The sequence below is a fragment of the Falco biarmicus genome, chromosome 3 (assembly GCF_023638135.1).
Source record: "Falco biarmicus isolate bFalBia1 chromosome 3, bFalBia1.pri, whole genome shotgun sequence".
NCBI classification, from domain to species: domain Eukaryota; kingdom Metazoa; phylum Chordata; class Aves; order Falconiformes; family Falconidae; genus Falco; species Falco biarmicus.
Genome location: NC_079290.1, coordinates 47,735,321 through 47,761,961, shown reverse-complemented (window position 1 = coordinate 47,761,961; position 26,641 = coordinate 47,735,321). Strand labels below are relative to the sequence as shown.

At 40.8% G+C, this 26,641-nt stretch overlaps 1 protein-coding gene across 1 annotated transcript in view; it reads left to right on the top strand.

Moving 5' to 3' along the window:
• XKR4 (XK related 4) overlaps positions 1 to 26,641 on the top strand; it is a 231,546-nt gene that overhangs the window by 139,602 nt on the left and 65,303 nt on the right. The window contains exon 2 of the mRNA XM_056332369.1: positions 10,907 to 11,106. Coding sequence (XP_056188344.1) covers positions 10,907 to 11,106 — 200 coding nt within the window. The remainder of the gene's footprint in view (positions 1 to 10,906; positions 11,107 to 26,641) is intronic.

Genomic DNA, 26,641 nt, shown 5'->3' with positions numbered 1-26,641 from the left:
CTTTTTTGCATGCCTATGTTATCTCTTTCTTCTTAATAACTTTACAAGCAAAATGGCTGTTGAATTCAGTCTCAGCATTTGTTATAATATCATGCCCTTTGATACAAATGCTTTGAGGAATATCTTGTTCTTGTAGGCATTTTACTCTCTCCTTCAGCACTTCTTGGATTTTGAGTTATACTTTAAGATGCAACTAATAGGAATTAAGAATTCCAGTTAGACTAAAAACTGTACATGTCTAATGACCACAGTTTGCTTTCAAGTCCTAAACATAACTGCTGCCTTGCCAGATCATGTTATTTTCTCCTTTGGTTTACGTGTTGCTGCCAGCATGTCACCTTTTATATTCCTTCTCCTTTTCTATAACATATTGATAAGGGAGCAGACTGGGAGGTCTGTAAACTGGCAAAGTTCCCGCTAGATTCCTCAGGGTCTTTTTCTCACTGACACCCTTTGAATCTGGCCTATGGGAATTGATGAAAGGCTGAAATGAAAATGCTGCCATTTGCCCTACAGCTTTGCCCCAAGGCATCACCCGAGCCAGAAACTTTATTCCAAATATTTCTGAATAAAACATTTGCAAAGCACACAAATATAGTGCATGATTTGGTGTTCAGCTTGGTATTCGGGACCATTTCTTTATGGGATGTTGTTCAGCCCTACTAATGCTATTAGCTGGCAAACTTTTTTTACTTGAATATTACAGAAAATACTTCAAGCAGGCATCACTTATAGAGCATTCTTTATTAGTCAGGATCTCTTATAAGCACCAACAGGAAGATAGTCTGAATTTCTGTTAAATAACACAGACAGCCATTTGAATATCACATAAAGATCACACGAGTGCTGTCTGTCTGTATCTTAATGAGTGACCAATCTCACATTACTTCCTGAGTGCTTAAAGATTGCTCCATCCAATGAACATTCAACTTACTAGGAGTTTTATATTGGAGGATTAGTTAATAGCTTTTCCCGAGTACCTTAAAAGAAAAAGCTGAAGCATAGACTGCTATATAAATAGGATGAATAAAAGGTTATTTACAGCATAGATATTTCCAAACAGAATTCTCAGTTGTGTGTTTTCTCTGAGCCAAAAAGAGCAGGCAGGTCCTATAAAAGCTCTTACAAGCAATGTGGTAGTTTTTTTGGAGGAAGGAATGGGAAGGTTGGCAATAGTTCATTTTTACTGGTTAGTGGAGACAGCTAGTTCCTGCTGTTTCACAGTGTGAGATTATGTGTTAGGCCCCTGAGTGACACAACCCAGATTCATCCTGGCACACACCGGCGGTCATGAAAGAAAGATGTGTATATGGAAGGAAACACATTATATTCTGTCTGTGGGGATAAAATATAGCCTCTACCCTAGCCATTCTGATTCTCTAGTACAACTGCTGCTTCTCTTGATTTTGGCAGAAGATACTGCAGGCACCTCCTCTCCTCTGATAATGCATTCTTTTTCCTTTCCTTGACCAAGGAAATTGCAACTGCCAGCTCTTGTACTGTGGAAGTTGACAGTGGAAAGCTGCTTATTCTGCCGGCAGATTCATCTACTTAATTTATCAAAGACATGAGAGAAAAAGAACAAACAACATGAGTTCTCTTGAATAATGGTATGAAGGTATTCCCACTTCCAGATGGTCAGTTTGACCACAAGTTTGAGAGCTTGTCACTGCAGGGTTCACTGACAAAGCTAGCCACACACCGGTGCAGGAATGCTCAAGGGTATTTATCCCACTAGCTGCTCTGGTGCTCCACCTCTGTGTTGAACCTTTCTTTGTGGTCTGTTCAGATGGATAAATAGCCCATGTCCCTCTGGAAATGGTCTGAGACTGATGCTGGGAGAGCCTCAGCTTCCCCAGAGGGGCCTGAGCGTCTCCCTGTGAGCAGTATGAATAATAAACACTGGTACCCAGGAGAAGAGCCTGTCTCCAGACTGAAAAGCCTCCAGCCATGGGACATTGGTTTTCAAAGCATGCCATTGTACACTTTTCTCCTGTGAAAACTAATATGTGGTAAGGTAGGCGAGGGTTTCTTGATGCCTTATCTTGGTCTTATCCTTATGTGGTGACGGGATGCCACCCAGCTGCTTCTCCAGAGAGCCAGGAAATACACCCGGTAGCCCAAGCTGAGAAGCCAGAGGCACTGTTCTCCAGCTGTGCCCACTTCTTAACTCTAAAGGTGGTCCTTTCTTCAAGTGCAGTCAAATAGGTGGTCAGGAGACAGGTGCATCTTCCTTGACAGTCTCATGAGGGGGGGGTCTCGAGACCATTTCCAAGGGATATCATCATAATTCTGTCATAGCTGGGAAGGAACAGGGAAACAATTCATCTCCTGCTGCAACCCCAGGGGCTGGTGAAGTGAGGATGCCTATGTTAATGATTATATTCCTGTGACATCTGCATGGTACAGAAACTTGGCCATGACTAATTGCCTTTCCAGGGAATGCCTGAAACTCCCTGGGGGATTCTGTGCTTTTCTGCTCCCTGATTCTTCTTGATATCTCCAAGACTGAGAGACAGATGCAAACCAGGATTCAGTTCCTAGGGTGATTTGGGCTTAAAGCAGATGAAAATATGACATGGGGAGAAATGGAGGAGAGAAAGAAATTCACTGTAAACCACTATTGGTTGGGGATGTCAACTCTCATTCATAGGACAGAGACAACCTTCCACTTGGACACCACTGAAAACATGTAAGGCTGCAGGAAGGAAACCAAAAGGAGACAGTCACTCAGCAGACTGTGAATCAGGATTTTAATTTAGCTCTTGGGAGTGCCCTGCCATTTACCAATAAAGTCATGTTTTCCTAGCAGTTTGTTGAATATTGTTGCTTTAGGAGGCCCTTATGCACTCTCCCAACATGGCAGGAAAGCCCTCAGCTTCTCGGAGAATGTGGAGCAGGACAGATCTCTACTCTCTCGGGAAGCTACTTGCTTGAGGGGACCTGGTCTCACACAGGCACCACTGCCAGTGCTGCAGCCCTAATGGTGTGTGAGGAACTCCTGTGTTTCTCACAGGTGGAAACTAAGGGGCTTCTGAGGCCCAAAGTGACTTCATCAGCTTTTGATGAAGCACTGGCTGTGGTTAAAGAGCATGCAGGTGTGTGGTGCTGTAAGGAAATGAGAGCACACTGAAACTCCTTAGTTGTGCTGCTTAACATGCCTAAATGGCCTCATTCCTGATTGAAAAAGGAACAGCAGCTGTTATGCAGCACCAGTAGCAATGCCTGGTGAAGAAGCTCTGAGATACAAAGCTTAAGACAGCTGCAGCACACTGAATTTTTTTTTTTAATTTCACTTCATTCTCCTTCTTAATTCTAGCCCATAGTTAGTAGTGCAAAAAAACGCTCTAATGTTTACTCCTGAGAAATTTCAGGGCAGCATCTTGAAGAGCTGTGGCCAATGGCTGTGTCACACCCCATGACAAGGTTAAGCCATCCCTGTCACTGCCAGTGACACCATCAGATGCCTGCCTGATGGGTCAGCAGGCACCCAGCTCTGCCTGCCCCTGAGCCCCAGAGCTATGGAGGGGACAGCTGGCACAGGGACCAACAGCACTGAAATGACAGGGACAGCCTGGCAGCGTGGGGAGTCACAGACTGGTTGGCATACCACAGAGCCTCCAGGCTGATGGGGGTGTGTGGGAGCTGAGCACATACTGGGAACACCCCAGTTTTGAAAATAGAAAAGTGGAAATGATTAAGCTAAATAGCAAATTTACAGGATTGTTTCCATCTGTGACGGCATGTGGTGGGCATGGTTTGGGGGTATCACCTGGCTGTGTGCATGGGCAGGGGGTTTGCTGCCTGTCTCACCTGAATCTGCAGGGTGCAGAGTAAAGGAAGGGACAGTAAAAAGCTGTAGAGCCAGCGATGTGCTAGCACAGGACAGCCCAGTACCCATGACTTTCAGTGCAAGCATGCAAGGTGCACCTCTCTTCCAACACAAGGAGATTTCTTTTGGTGAGAGGGCTTTGTAGGGGAGCAGAAGGCACCAGGGGTTTTAGACCATCCTGCTGTCTCCTCTTTAAATCCATGCCTAGTCCTACTGGGCCCTACTATCTCCCTACCAGTGGTTCACATACTAGAGATCTGCAGTTTGGCCATGTCAGGAAAGGAAGAGAAGCCCTGGGGATGACTGTCTATTTGGGGAATTCAGGTAGCAGCTGAATTGAGATGGCCATAAAAATTTAGATGACCATAAAATGCTGCTGTAGTATGACTTGTGGCCATTTTGGAAGGATCACCCAGTCGTGGAAGATGCTGGGGAATGCTTTATAGGTCATAATGAAACAGATGTAATAGTTTTGTTTATCCTTATAAAGTGCCTTGCCTTGTATTAAAGGAAGTAAAGGAAATAGTTCTCTGATATGTTAATTACTGCAAGGGAAAATTAAATACAAGAAGTTGGGGTTTGTTTTTTATCTTTGTAATGGAGGTATATTCTAGAAATAAGTCATCTAATGTCTTTTATGATGAAATATTACCCAGTGGGATCTGTCCTCACATGGATCTCATCTCAGTGACACAGATGAGGATGCTGGACTCATAATTTAAAGTAAATTAAGCCCAGACTTTTCATTGCTGGTAAATTGCCAGAACCGTGCTTGGTTGGACAAGCTTTGGTCACTGCTGTGCTACAGAATGCATTTCAGTTTCCTTTTGCACATTAAACCTTAATGCCTCCATCAAAAAATAATTTGATTGGAAAATTAAAAGTTGGCTGCTTTTTCCTTTCTAGAAAAATGAATTAAAACTGAAGGGATTTGTCCATTTCTTCAGAACAAAAAGAATAAGTGTTAGCACATACTGATAAGGAAGTAAGTAGTGCTGCTAAAGAAATGATTTTTTTAAAGTATTTGGGCACACCTGATTAAAAGGCACATAAGAAAAAAAGTAGAACAATCTCTTGTTATTTAACATGGCAAATACTGTTGAGATACAAATACAGTTAAGTTTTCTCTGGTAACTAAGCAACAGAAGAAAATGCCACTTATCTGAATTGATGTTTATTCTATTGTTTTTTAGCTCTTCAGTAGTGATTTTTATTCTCCACACTTCAAACACAGGAAGAACAACTGTTTATAGTTAAATTGTTTAATGTACTGTTTGATACAGGGGCAAATTAGGCATCAGAATAAATGTCTAGGACTGCTACAACCAGCCATTAATGACTTTGATCTTCTCACAAATGAATCTGTAGATTATGTAACATAAGGAAATGTCCTTTACTGACTTAGGCATTGTAATAAATATGGGCTACATGAGGCATGAAGTCAGAACATTTTCATTTTTCCAACGAATGCAAATGGTCTCTCATTCATGTGTGTCATCCTAAGGCTTTTTAGATTAAGCACATGGGAGTAATGTAGTCTTTGACACTTCTAAACTGAAGACTCTTTTCTAGAGCTGTGTGTGTTACCATCAGATGATGGTTTCATTAAGGTGAAAATCTGTAGCAAGAAGCACTCAAAGCTATAGTCAGACTGGGCTTGCATATGGCTCTGCTCTTGCATATGCACATACTTGTTCACCTTGTCCAAATGAAAAACAACTGAACATAACTCTTCCTAATCTCCAAAATCTCAATTTGTAGCTAAAGATTTGCAATAAATTGTGGGGATGGAAGAAAGGAGGTAAGGGCAAATGGTGACCTTTGGGATGGGAAGCCCAGAGGAGCTCGGAAGACTGAAAGACGCTGAGCCAAACCGTGTGCAGCAAGAACAGTTCAGTCCCACAGGCAGGGGAGCAACACATCCACCAGCAATCAGGATTTGGTTTCTCTGTTCCACTTAAAAAGTTTTAGTTGTCTGTACTAAAAAGAATAGTGTCTGCAAAGCATAATGGAGCACCTTCTGAAATCATTTCATAGAGAGAAGTAATGGGCATAAATGACACCCAGTTAGAAGTAAACTGGTTAAAAACCCAAGCTCTGTTAAATCACTGCTAAAAGCCTCTTCAGTTTCAGTGATATCAGGATATTCACCAAAGGCCTTTTATAAAAGAGCAGGTGAACTGTAGTCAGGTTGGAAACCTTTAGCCCAGATGCCAGTGGCATCTCAACTCTCCCAGAATATCTGACTCTGAATTGCCTCCCACGTGGAAAGAATTCTGGGGCTCTCATTGACTACCTTCTTCTGGAACAAGAGCTGAGCAGAAGGTTTTTTATCCACAAATCCAAGACCGAGTATAACATTCCTAAGAATAAAGGAGAAAGGAGTGAGATTTTTCTGCACACAAGGAAAGGGCAACTTATCCCCGTCATGGGCTTATGAAATGTCACCTGGTTTTGAGTCTGCTGAGTAAAAGCTATACCTTGCTCCTGCAGCAAGGTGTTAGGTTGGTCAGCTGCCAGTTCCTGGGGAATGAATGCTGAGAGATTATTTACGTTCATCCAAGTTAATCAATTAATGTTTGTAAGCACTTTAAACTTGGAAAGCAGTCCTATAAATATTTGGTATTACTATATAATTACACTACCACATCTCAAATGCACAATTGGGCATCCTTTAATCATGCAACTGAAGTGCCTCCAGAAGTATTTCAAAGGTAGGTATCTCAGTCTGTGCTGACCATCCTCAAGATCGGTATGTAAACCTGGAACAAAATGAGGGTTCTCTATTTTGGAAACACTGGAGAGCCACTGTCTAATCAGAATGAATGTCTCTTTCCCTAGAACAGAAATACATTTTTACCACAACTACAAATATAGGTAATTTTTTGCTTGTTTGTCTTGTCTTGAACACTTCTTGTGGGCAGCACAAGGACTAACAACCAGCTCTTTTGTTTTTTAGTTTACTGCCTTCCCTCATTAATATAATGGAAAAAGAATGTCACTTATCTTGTTTTAGATTCATATCCTTCAGGGTTATGCTTTATCAATGGTCTGTACACTGTGCTGTGTGATCTACTGAAATAAATTTAAACAATTAAATGCTGAAGCATTCTCCACTTCCTCCAGAGGGTAAAAAAGACATTAAGCCTCAAATAATGATATATATGTTGCCACCTGATTACTAGCAATATAGGAAATATTACTTCCTACTCCATTGTCTTCATTCTGAATAGTAAGCTTGTTTATATCAGCGTTGACAACCCAAGCAGTGGTCTGGCTTGGGAAAAATAATTTTAATATAATGTTTGATACTTTTTTCGTGTTACATTTTATAGTCTAACTGTAAAATCTTTAGGAAACTCAGTTACTTCTAAGCTTTTCTCCACAAACATGAGCTATGAAATTGTGAATTTGGGGTGGTGGTGGTGTATTTTTATTTGTTTTTTACTTTTCTAGTGAAATCAGAAAATTTAGTAAACTATTTTACTTATTAGTTGAAGTAGTTGCATCACTAGGTAGCAATATTGCTACTGTACTTTCCATTCCTCCTGTTTTTCCCTTTCTTCCTCTAGTGCTTTAACTCTTGCTTATTCACTCCTTGTCATCTCTTTTCAGGTCAATTAAATGCTCTTTGGGGAAATGGATAGGCAATTTTTTTATATTGGTACAGCGCCTGCAAAAGACTGTAGTTGAGGCCTCTGGATGCAATCACAACAAAAATAATAACACTCACATCTGCTCTTTCAGGTTCATTGGCATCAATTTACCCTACAATGAACCTAAGATATTTTCCAATGCAGAGCTGTTATTACTACTTCCTACATCTTTCTGGAATAACTGTATATAAGTCACAAGCTGGACTCAGAAAAATGTGAGCTTCCACCAAAACAATACCAGAAGACCAAAATATAAAAACTCTTCGGGACAGGAACTACCTCTGAGTGTGTCTGTATAGCATTTGCTGAAAATAGGACTCCAGTGAGGGTGTCTAAGATGCATATATATACGCATTATGTAATTGCATATATATATATAAAATGGAATGTGTCATTACTGCAGTGTTAAGCTATATTTGGAAACCACAACAAGAAAAGAACTTTCTCCCACTATTTTTTTTCCCATTTCACTGTGGGGGAAAAAATCTTTGATATATGAAGCATTTTGTGAGACCATCTTTTTATTTTAATAACTGCTAATTTGCACACCTAACATAAATTGCTGGTGCAATTAATTGTGTATGCAAATGAGAAAGTTTAGCTGTCTAATCACCTGATTGTGCCTATAAATCAGTGACAGTAATTATGTGTGTAAATGCTCATTTCAGCCTGCAATTAATTTGGCCAAAATTGATTGGACAGAAAAATCTACCCTAGGCTGAAATCCAGTGTGTAAAAAGAGAAAGTATCTTCCTCCTCTGCCTCTTGTGTCTAAATTGCAGAGAGCTAAATAGACAAAGAGCAATGATTCCCCAGTCCCCAATAACTCACTGCCAGTGTTTCACAATAAAGTGCAATGGGAGAGGAAATATTTCCATAAGGGTTCATTAATCACAACATATTTGCCATGCACAACCACTCTGCAGAGCAGGTAAAGAACCCTAGGGGATGTTGCCTGGCACAGCATGTCATTTTCATAATAGGAAAAGTATTTTTTGCACAAATGCTGTAGAACTGAAGTTGCAGATGGCTCCACTGGCAGAGCTTGAGCCTCCTGGCACAACCCTCAGCAGCCAAAGCTACTTTACGTATTTATAGCAAGGGTTAGTAATATCTCAAAAGAAGGATGCTGAAATGCCGTCTGCCCCCTGTATGTGCACTATTCCCAGATGCACCTCTTTGGGAGGACATGAGGCAGGCCAAACAAGCCCCATCCAGCAAGCAACACCGCGGAAGAAAATCCAGGTCTTCCCTGCCCCTGGTGTGCTGCAGGAGACTAATGAGAGGTCTAGGAACAATTAAACTGATTGTGACTGAGAAGCTGGGAGTCTGACGGACCCTGTTAGCAGAACTGTGCAGCAAAAAGATGCCTTTACAGCTCAGCGGCTTCTTTCAGATCTGGGCAGCAAGCCATTTCACATTACCTAACCCTGAGGACACCAAAGCGCCCCTGTTATCCCATCATACTCTGACCCATCTAGACCTGCTCAGTGTTTTGCATGAGAGGTAGGGTTGTGTTCTTGTTTACTGTACCTCTGTGGTTTCAATCTCAGAGTGGTTCATTGCCGCTTCACTCCCACATGGGACTTTGATAAAATCCAAAGCCACCTGGTGTGATTTTAATTTAAATGTGAATTTAATGTGTTTTCCTTTTATATTGCTATGATGTGTATTGTCAAGAGAAATGCTTCAGGCTCAGATCTGGCCTCTCAGCTGTTTCTGTGCTACTCACTGGTTTTGTTTGCATATTCCTGAGTGAAGCTGTCCCTCTGCAGTGCTGTGTGTATTGGGTGCAAGGGTTCATTGGGTACAAGGACAATGGTCATTCTTCAAGGGGGCAACTGAGTCTCGGGCTGCTCACCAGTCAGAGGCCAAAGATCTTCGCATCAGCAGAAAATACCTACAGAGTTACAACTGAATGGAAGAGGGGGATGAAAGGTTGCATGCAGCCTATATAACAATGAGGGTTCCTCAGTTCATCATGCTCCACTGGTTATGAAAAGGATTTTAAGACAAGGATTTGTGAGAAGGAGAAATACTGAAATGTTTTATCTTAACCAATTAAAACAATTCAGATTAGAAGTGGTGAAAATTTGCTAACTTTTTTCTTATTAGAAAATATAATCTCACTTTTAAAAAAATGTGCTGTGGAAGCATATTAAAAAGATCATAAGGAAATGCTTCAGGACCAGGATGTGAAAAATATGTCAAGAAAGAAGAGAAACAGAGGTCCACATCAGTTGATAGCCCAACAGGGCATTCCAGTAGGATGCAAGACATCCTGATGGAAGAACAGTATCTTAATCTTCAGAGTTTTTTGTGAAGTGAGACTGTTTGTTTCAGCCAGCCTAGATTAATTTTGAACTAAAATTGTAGGAGCAAGGTGGGAACCTAGACTGCACAGAATAACAGAGAGTGGATCAAAGTTCACCCAGAATAGCCGTTGTGCTGTGACACAGGTGTGTCGTGGGAAACCACTGCAAGCTCTGCAAAGGTCATGAAAAGCACCACATCAGCTGGGTGGCCTGGCCATCAGAAGACATCCCTCATTTTCTAAAACCACTCATTGTTCCTGCACCCACTAAAATCTGTTTAATTGGCTGGTGGCCAGGTGTTTTTCCCCCAGCTTGCACAGGCCACCGGAGCTGACACATGCTTTCTGCCTGTTACTTCTCTAATCTGCTGGTTACTACTGCCAGCAGCAGCCTGTTGGGCTCCTGGTTCTGGCTTCTTATTGCTGCTGCTGCACGGGAGCTATTGTAGTGAGTCACTTCTAATCACCAAGGGAACCCACAGCCAGATCTCTGCTCCCCCTAAAATAGGAACTCACAGCTACATCTTCTCTCCTCCTAAAATAACCAAGCTATGAGAAAAAAGCACTATATATTTGGCAGTATCTGAAATATGATATTCAATGCATTAGATGAGTGGAAAAGCAGTACAATGAGCTTAGCCATAGCAGGAGCCCAGGCTGAGACCACTCAGGTTTGCAGGTGTAGGTGGTCTTCCAAGTCCACAAAGAGCCATGCAGAAAGGAGATGGGTTCTTTGCAGGTTCTGAGCGGAGACCATTGCAGAATGAGCTTTCCCCCACCATTATTTGAAAAAACTCTGAGGGAGGCTGTGTAATCAACACATTCCCCTTATATTTCAATTCAGAAAGCTGCGTCCTTGAAAGGAATGCTATTTAACAAATAAGACTATGCTAAGCTTTTTACATGGATTTATGAAGGCAAGTCTTGTCTTCAGTTTAGTTTACTCGTATCACGTCAACAATTATAAATCGCAGTACAATAATCCTTCTAAATAAATGTTCATTATTTTAAAGTATATTGAAAAAACGTTTACTATTTTCAAGCAGAAATGTTACCTGTAAAATATCGTTCTGCATCTCTATAACCTCTCTCTTTTACTTCTAGGTATTTTCACACAATATACTTGGGTATTCGGAGTCGACAGAGTGGAGAGAATAACAGATGGCGGTTTTATTGGAAAATGGTGTATGAGTATGCAGATGTGAGTATGCTGCATTTGCTAGCCACGTTTCTGGAAAGTGCACCACAGCTGGTCCTGCAACTCTGTATTGTTGTACAGACTCGTACACTCCAGGCTCTCCAAGGTAGGGGTTCGTTTGATCTATTTGTTTTTTATCATTTTAGGAAGATGTAATTTCTATACATACATATTTATCCTTCTTTCAAACTGCCGTGTGCCTTGTACTCCTGGCATAAGAGCAAATCTTGCCTGCTAGCTGCTATTAAGCTGATAACGACGACTCTGTCAAGAAAGCCTGTGTTGCTGGAGCTTTTTTAGCCTTTCTTATTGGCCCTGCGTTGTAGGTAGGATTTGTAATGTTTTGCTTCCTGCATATCCTTGTAATGGAAGAGCTCTTCTGATTATCCACTGGGCCAATGTGAAAATTGCATCTAACTATTGCTCTTCTCCCTATGCTTCTTTCTGTGAATGTTTAAAGCCCTCCAAACTGCAGTAATGAGGTTCACATGGTATTATGCAAAACAGAAAACAGCTATTTTGTGAAGAAAATGCCACTGTCTATGGAATATGTGTCCCTCAGTTCTCAGCCATGTTTATCTGAAATAACACAAGTCATCATCTGAGCATTACAACAATATTCCTTCAAGCTCTGTGTTTCCTTCTAAGGTTGATGCTTTCAGCAGGCATGATTACTTCTTTAAAATGGTAAATGCATGCATATGTCCTGCCATAGGGTTTTGTCAGCAATACAGACAGAAGAAAATCTCATTCTTTGCTACTTGTTTTGATGCTGCTTTTGGATACCTGACAGCTTTCCTTTTGTATTGCACCATTGTTTTGCCTTATGGCTGCGGCTGGGCAGAAATTATTAGCAAGGGAATTAAGATGAATGAGAACATGGGATCCAGAAGGTGACACAAATGTCATGAGGCAGTGAGGAGTGAGAAGGAAGGGAGGAGGAGCAGAGGGACAGGGGGAGGAAGGAAATGCAGCATTTTTTACTTTTTTTTGTTTCTAAGAAACAACTCATGTGCTTGCCACTGTACAAGATAAAACTGTGACGGCACCTTGCTGCAAGAAGCTTTGGGTCTAGATAGCTTATTATGAGTAACATGCAGTGAGACTCATCGGGTGTAAAAGGACTGGGAACAAAGTGGGTAACTGTGTGAAGACCTTGATCCTGGGTGGTTTCCTGTGGATAAATCAGAGCCTTTTCATTTACCTCCCCTTTGGACTGACATCTAATGGCAGCTGTCCTGCTTCCTGTGTTTTTGTGTTTTGTTTCTTTAGATCTAAAACTGTCACCTTAAGGGGAAGAGAAAGCCAAAGTTTCTATTTTAATTAGCTGATGCTCTGTACAAGGAGGGTTGCCTAAGCATTTCCTACAGCTATTTCTCAAAATTATGCTGCCCCATACCAACCAGTCAAAACAATTATCATTAAGGAGAAACTATTATCACTTCTAGAAGCTTTGTCCCCCTAGAAAACGAGAGTCCAGGGAAAGATTTAGGAGAAGAATATAACCAGAATACTATATGGTCAGCTGTAATCTAGCTATCTTCATAAACTATTAATACAAAAGGCCTCTCACCCTCATTTTAGTGCAATAACAGATCTGTCTATGAAAAATGTGGCTGGTGAGTAGGCACTAAGCCTGCAAGTGGTTGTTAATTAGAGAAAGCCTGCAACGCTTCCATTAAAAGGAAAAATGGTTCCTGAAGCCTGCAATCAGCTCTGTGAAATCTATGTATCAGAAAGCAGAAGGAAATAAAACTATAATTATGGATTTCAGCTGAGAAGGCTGAAAATATTTACTTACCCTGTCTTCACCATTTTCTTCCATCTTCCAAGGAGAAAAGGCTCCATTAAAAAAAACCTAAGAAAATTAAACAAGCTTGTAGCGTTTTCTTAAACAGTAGTACCATTATATTCTCCTGATGAAAGCTAATAAGTTTTATTACATTGCCAGCTGTGAAAATCCTTTTTCTGTTCTCTCTCCTTTCTTAAAGAAATGTTAAGGATAATACGTTGCACTATGGGATAGTAGATTTGCTGTGAGGTTGCATAAAGAGAGCATAATTTCTCTCAGTGATATCATACTTCAACTGGGTGTTTTAAAAGGCCTAGCCATAAGGTATACGCTTCAGCTAGCTGTCCATTCACTGAGCCTGTTATAGAGATTTCTAACATGGATCAATAAACAGAGTGTTTGATTGATTTTCTTTGTTTAGAGAAAGCTACTTGGCTTTTATTTTTGTTCTTCTAGTTCTCTGTCCCACAGGACAAAGTTATCATGACAGTTGATAAATGCCATCACTGGTCCACATTCTTAAAAGTAGGCTTCCATCACAAACCACAAATTTGGCATGGGAAATGAATGATACTGCAAATGTCTTGGTCTATAAGCAGGGTTTTTCTAGCATCAAGCCATTAATGACCACAGGAAACACTGTTAAATATTTTATTTATGAAATTGTCTTTTCCACTCCAAATGCACCAAAATAGTATCATTCCCAGCAGGAGAATGTTGTCAGTGTGACTGAGGATTCCTTATTTTGTAGTGGGTGTTGGCTAGGTGTGGATTATTTCTTATTTCAGCCCATAAACCCTGCTAATCAAGGTAAGACATGCATTCAGGTGTGTACATACATCCTTATGAAGATCAAGAAAAATGTCACACAGTGTGTGCAAACCCTTCCCTCTCAGTCATCCACACGCCACAGTAAGGGCCACTTCAAAAGCCCAGAGGGTGCACCACAAGGTTCCTTTAGGACTTGCCTGGGCCTCCTAAGCATGAATAAAAAAAATCCAATGTGAACTTCTAGCATGGATTGCATACCACTGTACCGTGGCTGCTGCAGCAGAACGTTGCTTGTATGGGAGGCCATAGACAGTTCTTATGAAGCGGCATCGCTTTTCTGTGTTGGCACCCAGAGATACCAGAGTATTGATAAAACAGTACCTAAATTATTATCTAAAAATCTGATTCTTCTTTAAGATTTCATCAAAACTGTCACAATTAGAGGCAATGATCTTTCTTATTCTGCCTACACCCAGCAGCAGGGTCCTTCCCAGTGTGGAAGAAGTGAATTGGCTTATGGGGGAAGCTGATGATTTCTCAGTGTTAACTCCTCAGGAAGACTAACTTCAGTATGATGCTGGACTAAGCTGGAGCTGTGCTAACCCCTCTATTAACTCCACCTTTTCCACCCTGGTGGTTACTTTGAGTTTGAAGAAATATCCACTCTCTAGAAGTTAGTTGTGCCTTGAAAATAAGTAATTCCTTGGTCTTTTCCTCATGGGAGTCTGTTTCCCTTCCTTTCCCTTTATGTGCTCTGAGCACAACACTCCCACAGCAGCTTTGCTGAGCCAGCAGCACCTTCAAACTGTATTGCTTTTTTTGCTTTTTTCTTTCTTTCTCCTCTCCCTTAATTACTCTGTAGGAAAGTCATGTCCTAAGCATCTTTGTGGTGGGAGTCACTAGCTTCACCAGTCCTGTTCTAGGTGGGAACTATATGAGAAATGGGGCAGCTCTGCAGGTGAGCCAGTGTCAGCGACCAGAAACAGCCTAACAGCAACAGCCTGGAGGCCAGGGGGGACTAACTGACCTCAGTGCCAGCTTGCATACACCAACCACCTGAAACTCCTTGGGGATTCGGGCACTTTGCCCTGTGTTTTCAGTTCTGTTCCCAGGGCTGAGCAGCCAGGTCCTGCACTGGATCTACATCTAAGTCACACGGAACTGAAATACCAGGGTTGAAAGTGTTTGAATTATTGGATTACCCCAACAAACTCAGAAGGCTGCAAGTAATTCCCTTAAAAATGCCTCCACCCTTCAAGCCATTTAGCAAATAAGCTGTAGTTTCACAGTCTTTGCTATAAAAACAAACATTTCCACAATAAACTGCCATAGACTAAGTATTGGGCCAATCTGCTGACACAGTAGTCTAAAGGCTATGAGACTCTTCCTTGGTTGTGGCTCCAGACATGCAGCGTAACGGTCACTTCTCACTACATTTGCTCTGCTGGCTTGACAGGTTTTACGACTGACAAACTGATAGACAGACCTGGGCTGGCAAGCTGGCTCAGTGGGGTTATTCTGCGATCACCTGAGGCCAGCTTACCTGCACACTGCCCCTGAAAATCTTTGATTTAATCATGGAAAGTCCTGCCAGCACCTCACCCAAGCTGCATGCCCCTTTATGTCACTGGCATTGCTGTGGCTGCACGCTGGGTCCCTCGGATACTTTTATTTCCCCATTGCTAACTTGGCTGAGGCTCAGTGGGATCCAGCCGTGCTCCCTGGGGCAAGGGGCTATCATACAACTGGTAGTGCCAGCGCTGCGGAGGCAGGGGAGGCACAGCATCAGGGTGGATAGGAAGGGTCAGGGCTGTCCCCTTCTGTGGCACCTTGTTTTAGAACCACACCTGCAGACTGGCGGTCATCCCTTGGCACTCTCTTTTTACTTCTTTTGATTTTCCTACTGTGCCTTTTGATTTTAGAAAGACTTAATATCTTAAATTTAGTAAAAAGCATCAAGAAAAAAATCCTGCTGATCATCTGATTGGAGAGAGACTCCTGTCCGTCAGCATACAGTTACTGTTGTCTTATTCAAGGGCACAGTGTTCTAGCTGCTCTTAGATGAGCAGATCGACAAGATTACTCCCTGGATTTACCACAGATTTCATTATTTATGCAGTATTAATTAACACATTGTTTAAATTATAGATTAGCTTCTCGTTCCTGTTTACTGCGTATTATGCTGGTTAGTCAGCACTTGACAGTTTTTTCTTCATCAGCCCCTGGCAGGGGTTGTTCTGGCTTCTCCGTACAGTACTATTAATCAAAGTCTCTATCAAAGTTTAATCAAAGTCTAATCAAAGTTTATATCATATTCTTAACATAGGCTGACAGTAGTGCAGAAGCAAAATGAGAAGTTCAGAACAACTTATAAATTCATCAAGTTTCATTGAAGTCACCACACACCGCAGAGCTGCTGGATTCTGCTGAAACATTTCCAGAAAATCTCCCTGGCCAACCATTTTCCCATTTTCTACCAGCTCTGTTGGAAACTCCTACACTGTTCATATGCTGACACTGCAGCCAGCATACAAGAGTTCACAGTGCCAGCAAGCACTGCTCTCCAGTCCTACCCCAAACAAATTGCTGTTCCTGCCTGAGCTGAATGAGAAGTTCAGAGATTTGCTAGCAGTTTATGACATGGCTGATAGGTCCTAACTTCATCTGGCAGAAGGAAATTATGTGTCAGCTAGTTCATTAAAAAATCTCTGGCAAAGCTCATCCTCATGCATCAGGAATTCAAACTCTTTTCATATCAGTTGTGAGGACAATGCTACACTCTTACATGGCTTTTCTCTTTTTTTGTTACCTGCACAGCAACTTTGGATTTCTCTGTAAGGTGCTGCCTACATTTGCAGTGCCCTTTAAATAATAATAAAAAAAAAATATTCTGATGTAAAATCTTATACAGTTCAATGTATATTTATATGGAAATAAGGTGCAGCACTTGAGTTCTGGGCAAGCTGCCACTGCTTTTCTCTGTGCTGTCAAGGTTCTGCACCACTGCAGTTCAGCGCCCAGCCTTTCCAGGGAGAAGGAAAAGCAGAGCAAGCAACAGTCAGAGGTTCTGCCTGCAACTTGGCAAAACAGATTTTCAGTGACGGGAATGAACAAATATGATATACGATGGAGTAAATGTGTCTTCTGCAAGTGACTTCTAAACTTATCTGTAGGCCCCTTTGCCAATCTTAAAATGTTATTGTGCACTCATTAGGATAGAGCCATTATATTAGCACACCCTTGTTTATGATAGGACTGGAGAGGACTTCCTGAAAGCCATCATGTCATATATTCTATTTCATAACCTGATTACAATCTTAAAACTACTTATACCATTCATATCTAATATACCAGTTGGAAGTTTAATTCTATGATTGATAGAGACCTGCTGCTGCTGTCCTGCCTTTTTAACTTCACCAGCAGTCTGTCCCTATTTATCGTTGTGCCATCCCTGGTTTTACACTTGTTCCCTAAGGAAATGAGGTTCACGTGGTTATATAGTTCATTTCTGTCCTTCAGTCCTGACTTTTAACATCTCAAAGATAATTATGTTTCTTTAGATTTTGTGAAAAAAGCAGCCAAGTCAGAGTTAAAAACAACAAATGAGAGCCTCCACTAAAAGGAAAAGCAGGCAGATTTCAACTGTTATTCTTTTTTTTTTTGTAAGGCACCAGCCACCAATCAGTCCAAATATGCATCCTACCAGACAAGGCATTGCAATTCTCTCCCCTGCCCAGTAAGACTATTGTGACAGACAGATGGGATTAGGGAATAAGAGACACTTTGATGGGAAAGTAAGTATCATTCCTCCTGCTGCTCATTCTGTCATCTCATGAAATGTTCTGCATTCTCTTGATCATCTTCAAGACTTTCCCTTCATCAGTTCCAGTCTGAATTAATCTCGGGTGAATATGGATGACCAAGACTGTACAGACTACTCCAGATTACATTTCTCATGGCAGTATCTCACTAGGTATGATCTAGGATTGTAATTCCCTGTTGACTCAGGCATTGCACTGGTTAATCCTAATTATTCCATGATCCTTTAAAACACACAGGCTCTTCTGGTGTCATGTCAATCTGATAAGGCTTCAATTGCATTAAAAAATTTATTAGCAACTAAATGCATGTAATGAAATTTCATCTCATTTCTACTTTTCCAGACTGCGAGGTACTCCTAATTTTTCCACATATCACTCTCCTTTTCTATATTGATAATGTCTCCCAAAATCTTATTAGTGTATTACTTTTTAAAATCAAGGTCATTAAGAAAAATATTCAGACAAGATTGCTTCCAAGGGTAATCAGTACTGAAAAAGGTAATAATAATTCTACTCCAGCTCAAGAGTGTTTCAATAGCATTTCAACATAATCTTGCAGTGTCTTTTGCTAGTTCCTTTACCTGCCTTAGATATCTTCTACTAATCCCCGTCTTCTCAAGCTTCACCAGTATTTCTCCTTTAGCCTGGTAATCAACACTCTGCCAGTTTTGCTAAATTACAGCTGCCACATTTTGTTTGTTGAGAAAGGGGTTATAAAAGAGAGATATCAAGTTAGCCTAGCCTCTGTGGTTCTTTTATGATCTGCTTTTTTTTTGTAGGTATATGTTATTTTTTATCTTCTACGTTTGCCTTCATTTTAATTAGGTTTTGCTTTCAAAGCTGCTCTAAAACTTTGTATTGTGTCGAAGCCTAGATTGTCAGCCTGTTTTAGCCAGGTGCTTGTGAAATGCTTCTCACCAGCAGAAGGATTTCATACACCAGCATTTTTGAATCCTGAAACAGGATTCTGGTTGCACTGGGTGAAAACAAGGAGCTTTGAGTTTTGCTTGTATCTACAGTAATGCAGATTTCCTTCCTGTTCTCATTTCCCATCAGCTGGCTCTGTCTTTGAGCCCTTGTTTCAAAAGCCCTTTTTGAAAATTGATCTATAAGGCACAGCCTTTATTGTTGATCATATTTTTCCATTTCCATCTAGGCACCATTTTTGAGGTGGGTTTGCACACAGCTAGGTTTTGAGGGGTTTTCCAGTTTTTTTGCTTTGCAGGGTTGAAAAGCTCCAGAAATTCTTCCATGTTTTGCCTTAAAGAAAATCCAAATCTCCTCCACAGAGAAGTCCCCGAACAATTAACTTCTGCTGCCTTCACTCATTTCTTTAAAATTCTGATAGGCAGACTTACTAACGGATCTATTTTTGCTTATCCATCCATTTTATTTAAATGAAACCAACATTCATGTGATCCGATGTTATTTTTTACAAGTAGCCATCCTATAACAACCTCAATGTTTTCTGTAACTAAGTTTAGAAAGAAGCCTCTCTGCTTTCTGTCAGGAAATCTGTCAGTTGTCACACTCTGGAATATCTGTGCTGCCTTCAGTAGCATTTGTTCTCCAGTCTATATCTGAGAAATTAGAGTCTGCCATAATGAGACAATTCTCCACAGAATTTCTCCCTGTAATAACAGTTTGAACATCTCTATCCATATCCAAATTTAACTCTGGAATTCTACAGCAGGGTCTAACAACTACCCACTATCTTTCCCCAAAGTAATTTTGTATGCAAACAGACTCTATTTTATCGGGGATCCCTTTCTGAAACATCAGTCTCTCATTCCATTCACACACACCGCTTTTACCATTATTTCCATCTTTTCTGAATACCAGCTCCCTTTCAGTACCTATGTCCAGGGTGTGATTATGAGTCCATGATGTTTCTGTAACCCTATATCTCTCCTTATAACCCTATAGTGCTTTATGCCCTGTACCCGCGACTATTTCGTGTATTTCCAAAAGTCCCGTCCCTGTCCATTCATCTATCTATAGCTATGATAAGTCAATACAACTTGTAAATGTAAAAGAGGCGATTTATGCATTGTGGCAGGGACTGTCAGCAAGATAAGGAGTCGGCAGCGTCATGGTGTTATTTCTTAGCACATCCATAACAAACCCAGTGTACAGGACCTCAACCCCTGAAAGTCGGCCAGAGAAGATAGTGAGCATTTTTCTTCTTTCTGTTTAACTGCAGGGAAAAAACACCATAATTCCTCTAGCAAAATCAGGAACAAGAGTGGAACTGCCTTCAACATTTTTTCCCAAATGATATGTTGTGATGACTCTCTTTTACTGAGCTTTTGCTAGTATATTTATCCTTGTTTCATTCCTAAGAATCAGTCATAAAAAGACCACAGGATTACACAGCACTATATAGACATAGCAATATGAGTTTGTGATACAATGCCAAAAATAATACTTGAGGTGCTTGGCCACTCATTTCCCATTTTTTGCCACTCATTAAATCACAGGAAAAATGAATATACCATGCAGGTCATTCTGAATGAATGGCAGTAAGGCTTCATAACATACCAGCATGAGATTTGCGTATGCCATTTTAATAGAAAAATTCATTAAAAAACAGTATTAGGAAGATTTTGTCTTCTTTCTTCTGGCCACTTTAGATATCCTAGTGATGTTTGCAAATTCATATGTCCTCAGTTAGGCTTCAAAACCCTATTGAAAAACCTCAAAAAATTAGCTGATTACCAAAGATATTAGGTGAGTGCCTCATTCACTAAATTTTGAAAAATTTTGTCATATATTTACATAGGTGAGCCCAACTTTAAGCACATATTTTGTAATATCTTAAAAGTATTATGCCAGTCTCAAAGGAAAGAACTATAAGTGTTTTTATAAACTTGTTTGCACACAAACACAATTTTAAGATTGGTTTCTCAAGGCATTTCAATGCAGCTTGTCCCAGTACCAAGCTGATAGTCTCACCAGTCCGTGGCATTTCCAACTCATACAGATTGAGAGATATAATTTCTTAACTTGTCACAGAATCAAAGAACAAGTTAAGTTGAAGGTTCTTCAGGAGATCATCTAGCCCAAACCCTGCTTGAAGCATGCCCACCATGGTCATAGATAGATCAGGTTGCTCAGGGCCACGTCTCTGAGTTCTGCGTACTTCCGTGGATGGAGATCTCACAGACTCTCTGGGTGAATTGTACCAGTGCTCACCACCCTGGTGAATATTTGTTTTCTTACAGAACTTCCCTTACTGCGATTTGTGACTGTTGCCTTTTGTCCTTTTGCTGTGTACCTCTAAGAAAAGTTTATCCGAGTTTTCTCTATAATTCCCCTTTTAGGTGGGAGAAAATGGCAATCAGATCTCTCCCCTTGCTTCACGCCCCTCTCTACCAGCCCTCTGTCCAGGCTACACAAGCCCAGTTCATATGCCATGTGTTCCAGCCCCTAACCATCTCAGTGGCCCTCCACTGGCATCGCTCCAGTTTGTCATTCTCTCCTGTATTGGGGACCCAAAATCATATGGACAAGCAAGAATTTTCCTTTGCTTTTGTCTTTTCCTGGCTCCTCTCAGAGTGCTGAGGTCCCTCAGCAGGGCAGCCCTGCCCTCCAGTACGTCGGCTGCTCCCCTCTGATGGGTCCGGCCTTTAAGATCGTTATGAGTCTGGAGATATTGTGGACAGAAAGTCTTTATTGTTGGGGGGGAATGGCAAAAAAAAAAAACCAACCCCAAACCCACCATGAAAATTACTTTCAGGTTATCTACACCTTTTTAAATTTAATAGTGGCTCCATAAAGCTGCTAATATATCCATATATTGGTGATAAAGTGGTAAAGTGGTAAAGACAGCCTGGGACACAAAGTAGTGTATGTAGTTTCTGTGAGCGTGATATATTGCCTACACACTGAATTTTATCTGTTGGGGAATATCAGAAAGTTAGTGGCATATCCTTCTGCTCCCTTTTTGTTGTGCTGAAAGTACATTTGCCAGAGAACAAATTCCTAGCTCAGTTTTGGGCTACTGTGTTTTCTATGACTGGTACTTTTGTTCAGGGATGGGAAAAAAGTGATGCATGCTTGGCACAGAAAAAAACTTCCTTGTGTCTAATATAGCAGTGAGAAATTTTGATCGTGATTGTGTCTTACTCAAAGAGTGCCCAATACTGCAAAGATAAGAATTAATGTGAATTCTTCATCATGCAGTGGCCTTTAAAGCTTCAGTCAGGGAGCCAAATGTACATGTCCAGCTTTACTCCAAATACCTCAAGATGTATTTGGAGTAAAGCTGGATTACTCCAAATACAAGTTCTGAAGTTTTCTCAGCCTTTTTTTTTGTTAGTGCATGATATATCCCTTCCCTTGTTCATCTTGCACTTTTTGGCGTATATGCAAAATTACCTTTTTTGCCAAAATTTACCGGAGAAGTAATCCTTTCTGTTGAGAGTGATTTTAGCTTTAGAAAGTTGCAGATCATTTGGGACTGCATGTTTTAAAATGTGTCTTGCATGAAGTTCAAGTTTGATTCTATACAGGATATACTACAGATGATGAAATCACCTATGGAAATTACTATCTATAAATTATAAGTATTGGTATTTTTCTGTTGTGTATACACTAGGTGAATATCGAACTGCAAATATAAACAAACCCCCTTGAGTTCTTGCTTTGTGCTCAGTATCAGTGAATAGCCAGTTCTACAATGAGTCTCAAATGAAAAGTCCAGTCTGGCATAGGAGGGTCACCCCTGTGGGCACCTTCTTACCAGAGTCAGTGGAATTGCTTTTGTGAATAAAAGCTATACACTGGGCTGGAGTTTACAGGACCATTGTTTTACAAAAAGGTATTAAATAGCTCTGTTTTGTGTTAGGCTTGACATTTTACCTAACCTAATGGGGATACAAATCTATTAAATGTATTTTATTAGGTTTTTGCTTCCCTGACTAAATTATAATGAAAATAAATTTAATTTTTTTTTTTTCCTGTGGGTGTTATTTCTTGTAGTGTGTCAGTTAATAAGGTGGTAAACTATATTCTGTTCTCTGTATATAATGAATACAATTTAAGAACAAATCATTAATGGCTTTTGCATTACAGATGAAGAGTGAATTTCTAGTTTTGGTTTTGATTGGGGCATTTAGTGCATCGTTTGCGCATGGGTAGCCAGGGTGCTCACATGACTTAAATAGCCTGGGCAGGAAGACTCTCATGATAGGAGGCTATTGAGTCGCTATTGATGCCAGTCCATTACATTTAATAGACACTTCATCTGCATGCTCTTTCCCACCCTACAGACGTTTCAAGGTGTAGAGAAATTCTTCCATTCTCACACAATTGAGACAAAAGCATGAACTGAATCCTCTCTGTGGGGTGCTGTGGCCCAGCCACAAATAGTCCTCCCCGTCACCCCCCAGCAGCCATCCGGGACTGTCACAGGCTTTTACAGGAGCTCTGGCAGCGGCACCTTCCTGGAGCACCCACCCAGTGTCACCAGGAGGACACAGCAACACTGTGGCAGGGTCAGAGAGCGGCCAAGGGACTGATGGGGAGCATCCCACAGGTGCTGGGCAGTGAGGCCATGGGGCTTTCAGGACTCACGGGTAGCAGAGTTCTGCAGCAGCGAGCCCCTTCTGCCAGCTGCCATATTGCTCTGAGCAAGGCTGCCGCCGTGTCCCTGGCAATGGGGACAACCGAATGACTCACGAAAAACCTGATTCACTGCAGTTTTCAGTCTGTGAAATTAAATAAACTAACCCCCATCTCAGCTTACTGTTTTATGCCGTGCCAAAATCTGCAGTACCTCAGGGGCTGCTTCGTGAGCCGTGCTGTCGTCCTCATCACAGGGGCAAGCGAAAGACGGGGTGTACCCCACCTTCAGCCATCTGCTGCCACCCCTGCGTCAAAGCCCTCGGAAAGCTTATGCAACTTCAGGCTGTTTTCAGGTTTTAATGAGTGCCTTCAGTGCTCTCATATTCTTTCCTGCTCTGTGGAAAAATGTATTGAGTGGTTCATTATCATTGGAAAGCTTGATAGATAGGAAAGAGCTGTTCATGCACCATCTAGTTAAATTGGATCTTTACCAGGTCTGTCGTGCCACAGAAAGGCATTCAGAGCTCATTTTGAACTCCGAGGTTAGTCACTCCTGGTAATGAAGCTTAATAAGTAAGATGCCCCAAAACCATAAAAAATTGAGCTCTGGTGATCTTCCTGATCCTGACCCTAAGTGGCATGGTAGCATTTACTCTCTGGGTGCTCACAGAAGCTTGTCATCCTTATTACTTATATATAGCACAAAACATAACTGCTTTCTTAGGTAACTGGGCTCTTTGCTGGTTTTGCTCAGCAGAAGGCAGAAAACATGCAACGTGAGTCCAAGGCAACAGTAAACTGAAAACAGTTTCCCGTGTCTTTTCTTCAGATCCACTGTAGTCCCAGCAGGTCTCATAGGCATGTCATGAGACAAGGACTCTCATCTAGAGGTTTTTAATCAGGTATTTTACCTGCAAGCACAATATACACTGAAATGGCTTGCAGTAAAAAGTGGTTCTTCTAAAGTGATGAATATTTTATATCTTTTTGTTGGCATTTCCTTTAAAAAGTGTGATTTTTACTTTCCACTCCTATGGAGTCAGTTTTGTTTTAAAGAGCTATCTCAGAAATGCCTGAAAGTTTCTTGAATGGTGAGTCAGCAGGAAAGAAATGGGGTTACAATCATCTCCTTGAGGAAAAAGTCCAAAGGTGTTTTCTGGTTTTGATGGTTCTTTTTTTCCAGTCTTTGAATTTCACTTCCTTGATAATGCAGGTAGCAGCAAAAAGGGGGAAAAAGTTGGGACGGGTGTATGATACAGCCATACACCTGGCTGACTCATTCCCCACACCTGCTCGGGGGTGGTTCACTTTCAGCTGCTTCAAAGCCATTCCTTGAAATACAGAGCTCTGCAAGCAAGGGCAGGATCAGGCCTTTGGCTTCGCAGCAGCAGCACATCGTGTGGCAGCAGTCTTTGGAGCCAGATGGGTTTTCTGAGCAAAGCATAATGGATTGCAATTGAATTGATATTTTAAGCTAACAAATGTTTAGATCAGAGAGGCTCACAACACAGACACTTACAATACAGGGCTGATTGCAGCATGACAGAAGCAACTAAGTGTTGTAATGGGGAAGGTGGTGTCAGCATTTCACTTCTAAATTTCAATTCTCAACGACTTGAAGCATCTGTAGAAATTCACTTTTAGCTGAAGCTTGAAAAGGACATGGGCCAAGACCCAGAGCAATCTAAAAAGGGATCCCAGTTCATCTCTGTATGAAAGGCTTCCCAGTATGAAAAAAAACGAAATGTAAGAGGGTAGTAAAATCTGCTTCCCCACAGATAGGGTCCTGTGTTTGTTTCTGAAGCTGAAGCAGAAGTGAGGCAATGAGAATGAACAGAGCTTTGAAAAAAGCTCTTCTGAAAAGATCAGCTGGATAAAATGTAAAGTTGCAAGTGATCTTGAGGAAAGCACGTCAGCCTTACTTCACCTAACATGAAAGCTAAAGGACAGGTAAATGAACAATGACAAAGTCAAAACTGTGTATTGAGACCATGCTCTCTTTAAACCATTAGCCTGTGTAAGGTATCCCTTTGTCGTAAAGTATCACTGAGGCCAAGCAACCAGTAAGGGTGACCAAGGATTGAAGAACCTTATTATTATTAAAAGTAATAACTATTAATAAATTATCATTATTAAAGTTAATAGCCATTCATAAAATATTAATGTTGTTGTTGTTATTATATTCGGAATTCTAACAGCAAATGCTTACAATCCAGCCATTCTGGTGGTATTCACTTGCTTGTATCTTTCAGAGTTCTGTTTCCTGAGGTAGAAAAAGCCCTTTTCTTCATGGCGGGTTATTCCTGAAGTGTTTATCCTAGGATTTCTTATACCTTTCAGTGAAGTGTCTTGCACTGGTTGTTATCAGCAACACAAATTAAATAGCTGGCCTGCAAGTCCAGTAGAGCTGACGTGTCTTACGTTCATCTGTTACTATGCATGGGGAACTCTTCTGCAGTATGGACTTTTTCTCTCCTACTCAAGGTTTCATCAACAGAGAGCAGTCACCAAGACCAAGTCTTTTGGATTATACATTCAGAAATATTTAAACTAGCTCTGCAGAACAAATTAGGAAGATCAGACATTTAAAAATATCTCCTGTTTTGACAGTCTTGATATCTGTACACACTGTGAACTGATTTCCAGATTTAATGCTAACTAGAGAGCTCTTTATGCAGCCTTAAAACAGAAGAGACAGATCACTGCATATACAGAAGTTAAAAGGAAAATTGAATGGTATTGTAGAAGATGGTTAGACAAATACCTTAATGTAAGTAATTTGTAGAACAAAGTCCTCAACTAAGAGAGAATTCCAGTTAGAAACTTTCACACATTTTTCTACATATGAGCCATACCTGCCATGAAATACAAAAGCCCTGCTGGCAAGACTATGGAAAGATAGTTCTCAGATACTGAATACCTGGTCCTAAGAACTATATAGAAAACTTTGCCAAATGTCTCCACTGCCAAGTCTGGAAGGAGAGAAGATAAAGATCTGAAGTCTGAGGAAAGCTGGAATGTAATGAAGAGAACACCAGACTTTTAGATCAAGTCTTTTGGGATGCTGTGTTTGTTTCTTCCTGTAACACATCAATGACCTGTTACTTTGACAAATGCTTTAAAAATTGGATATCTAAAATTAGGAAAAGGGATCCATAGTTAAGCACATAAATAGGTAGTCTGCTTTTCAAATGGATAAGCATTTGTAACTTTTTGTAAAAAAGTTTACAATTATGTGTTTGTAAATATGTTATGGCTACAGAGGAATTGTCTAGATACCTGTTGACCAAATGACACCTTGCCCCATTAAAAAACTGAAATCATATAACATTGAAAGCCATGAAAATATTTGTGAGACTTTTTAGGATATCCTGTGAAATCGTTAATATCTTGTAGTCTTGTGACCAATAATAATCCTGTCACTAGATATTTTGCAATTTATAATGCTTTCTTGACTCCATTAATAAGCACCTTAAAATCATTACTGGATTTTGAATACCGACATTTCTTTAAAATATGGGGTTGTCTGGAACACAATTATATTTTCTTTCATTTTTGCTCTTTTATTGAAGTATCTCATGCCCATCAGACTGTGGACTTGCATATAAGTGCATCTACATGTTTGCGGCCTGATAGGATGGCCAAGAGGAACAAAATCTTTCCTTAAGGAGATTATTCATTAACTAATA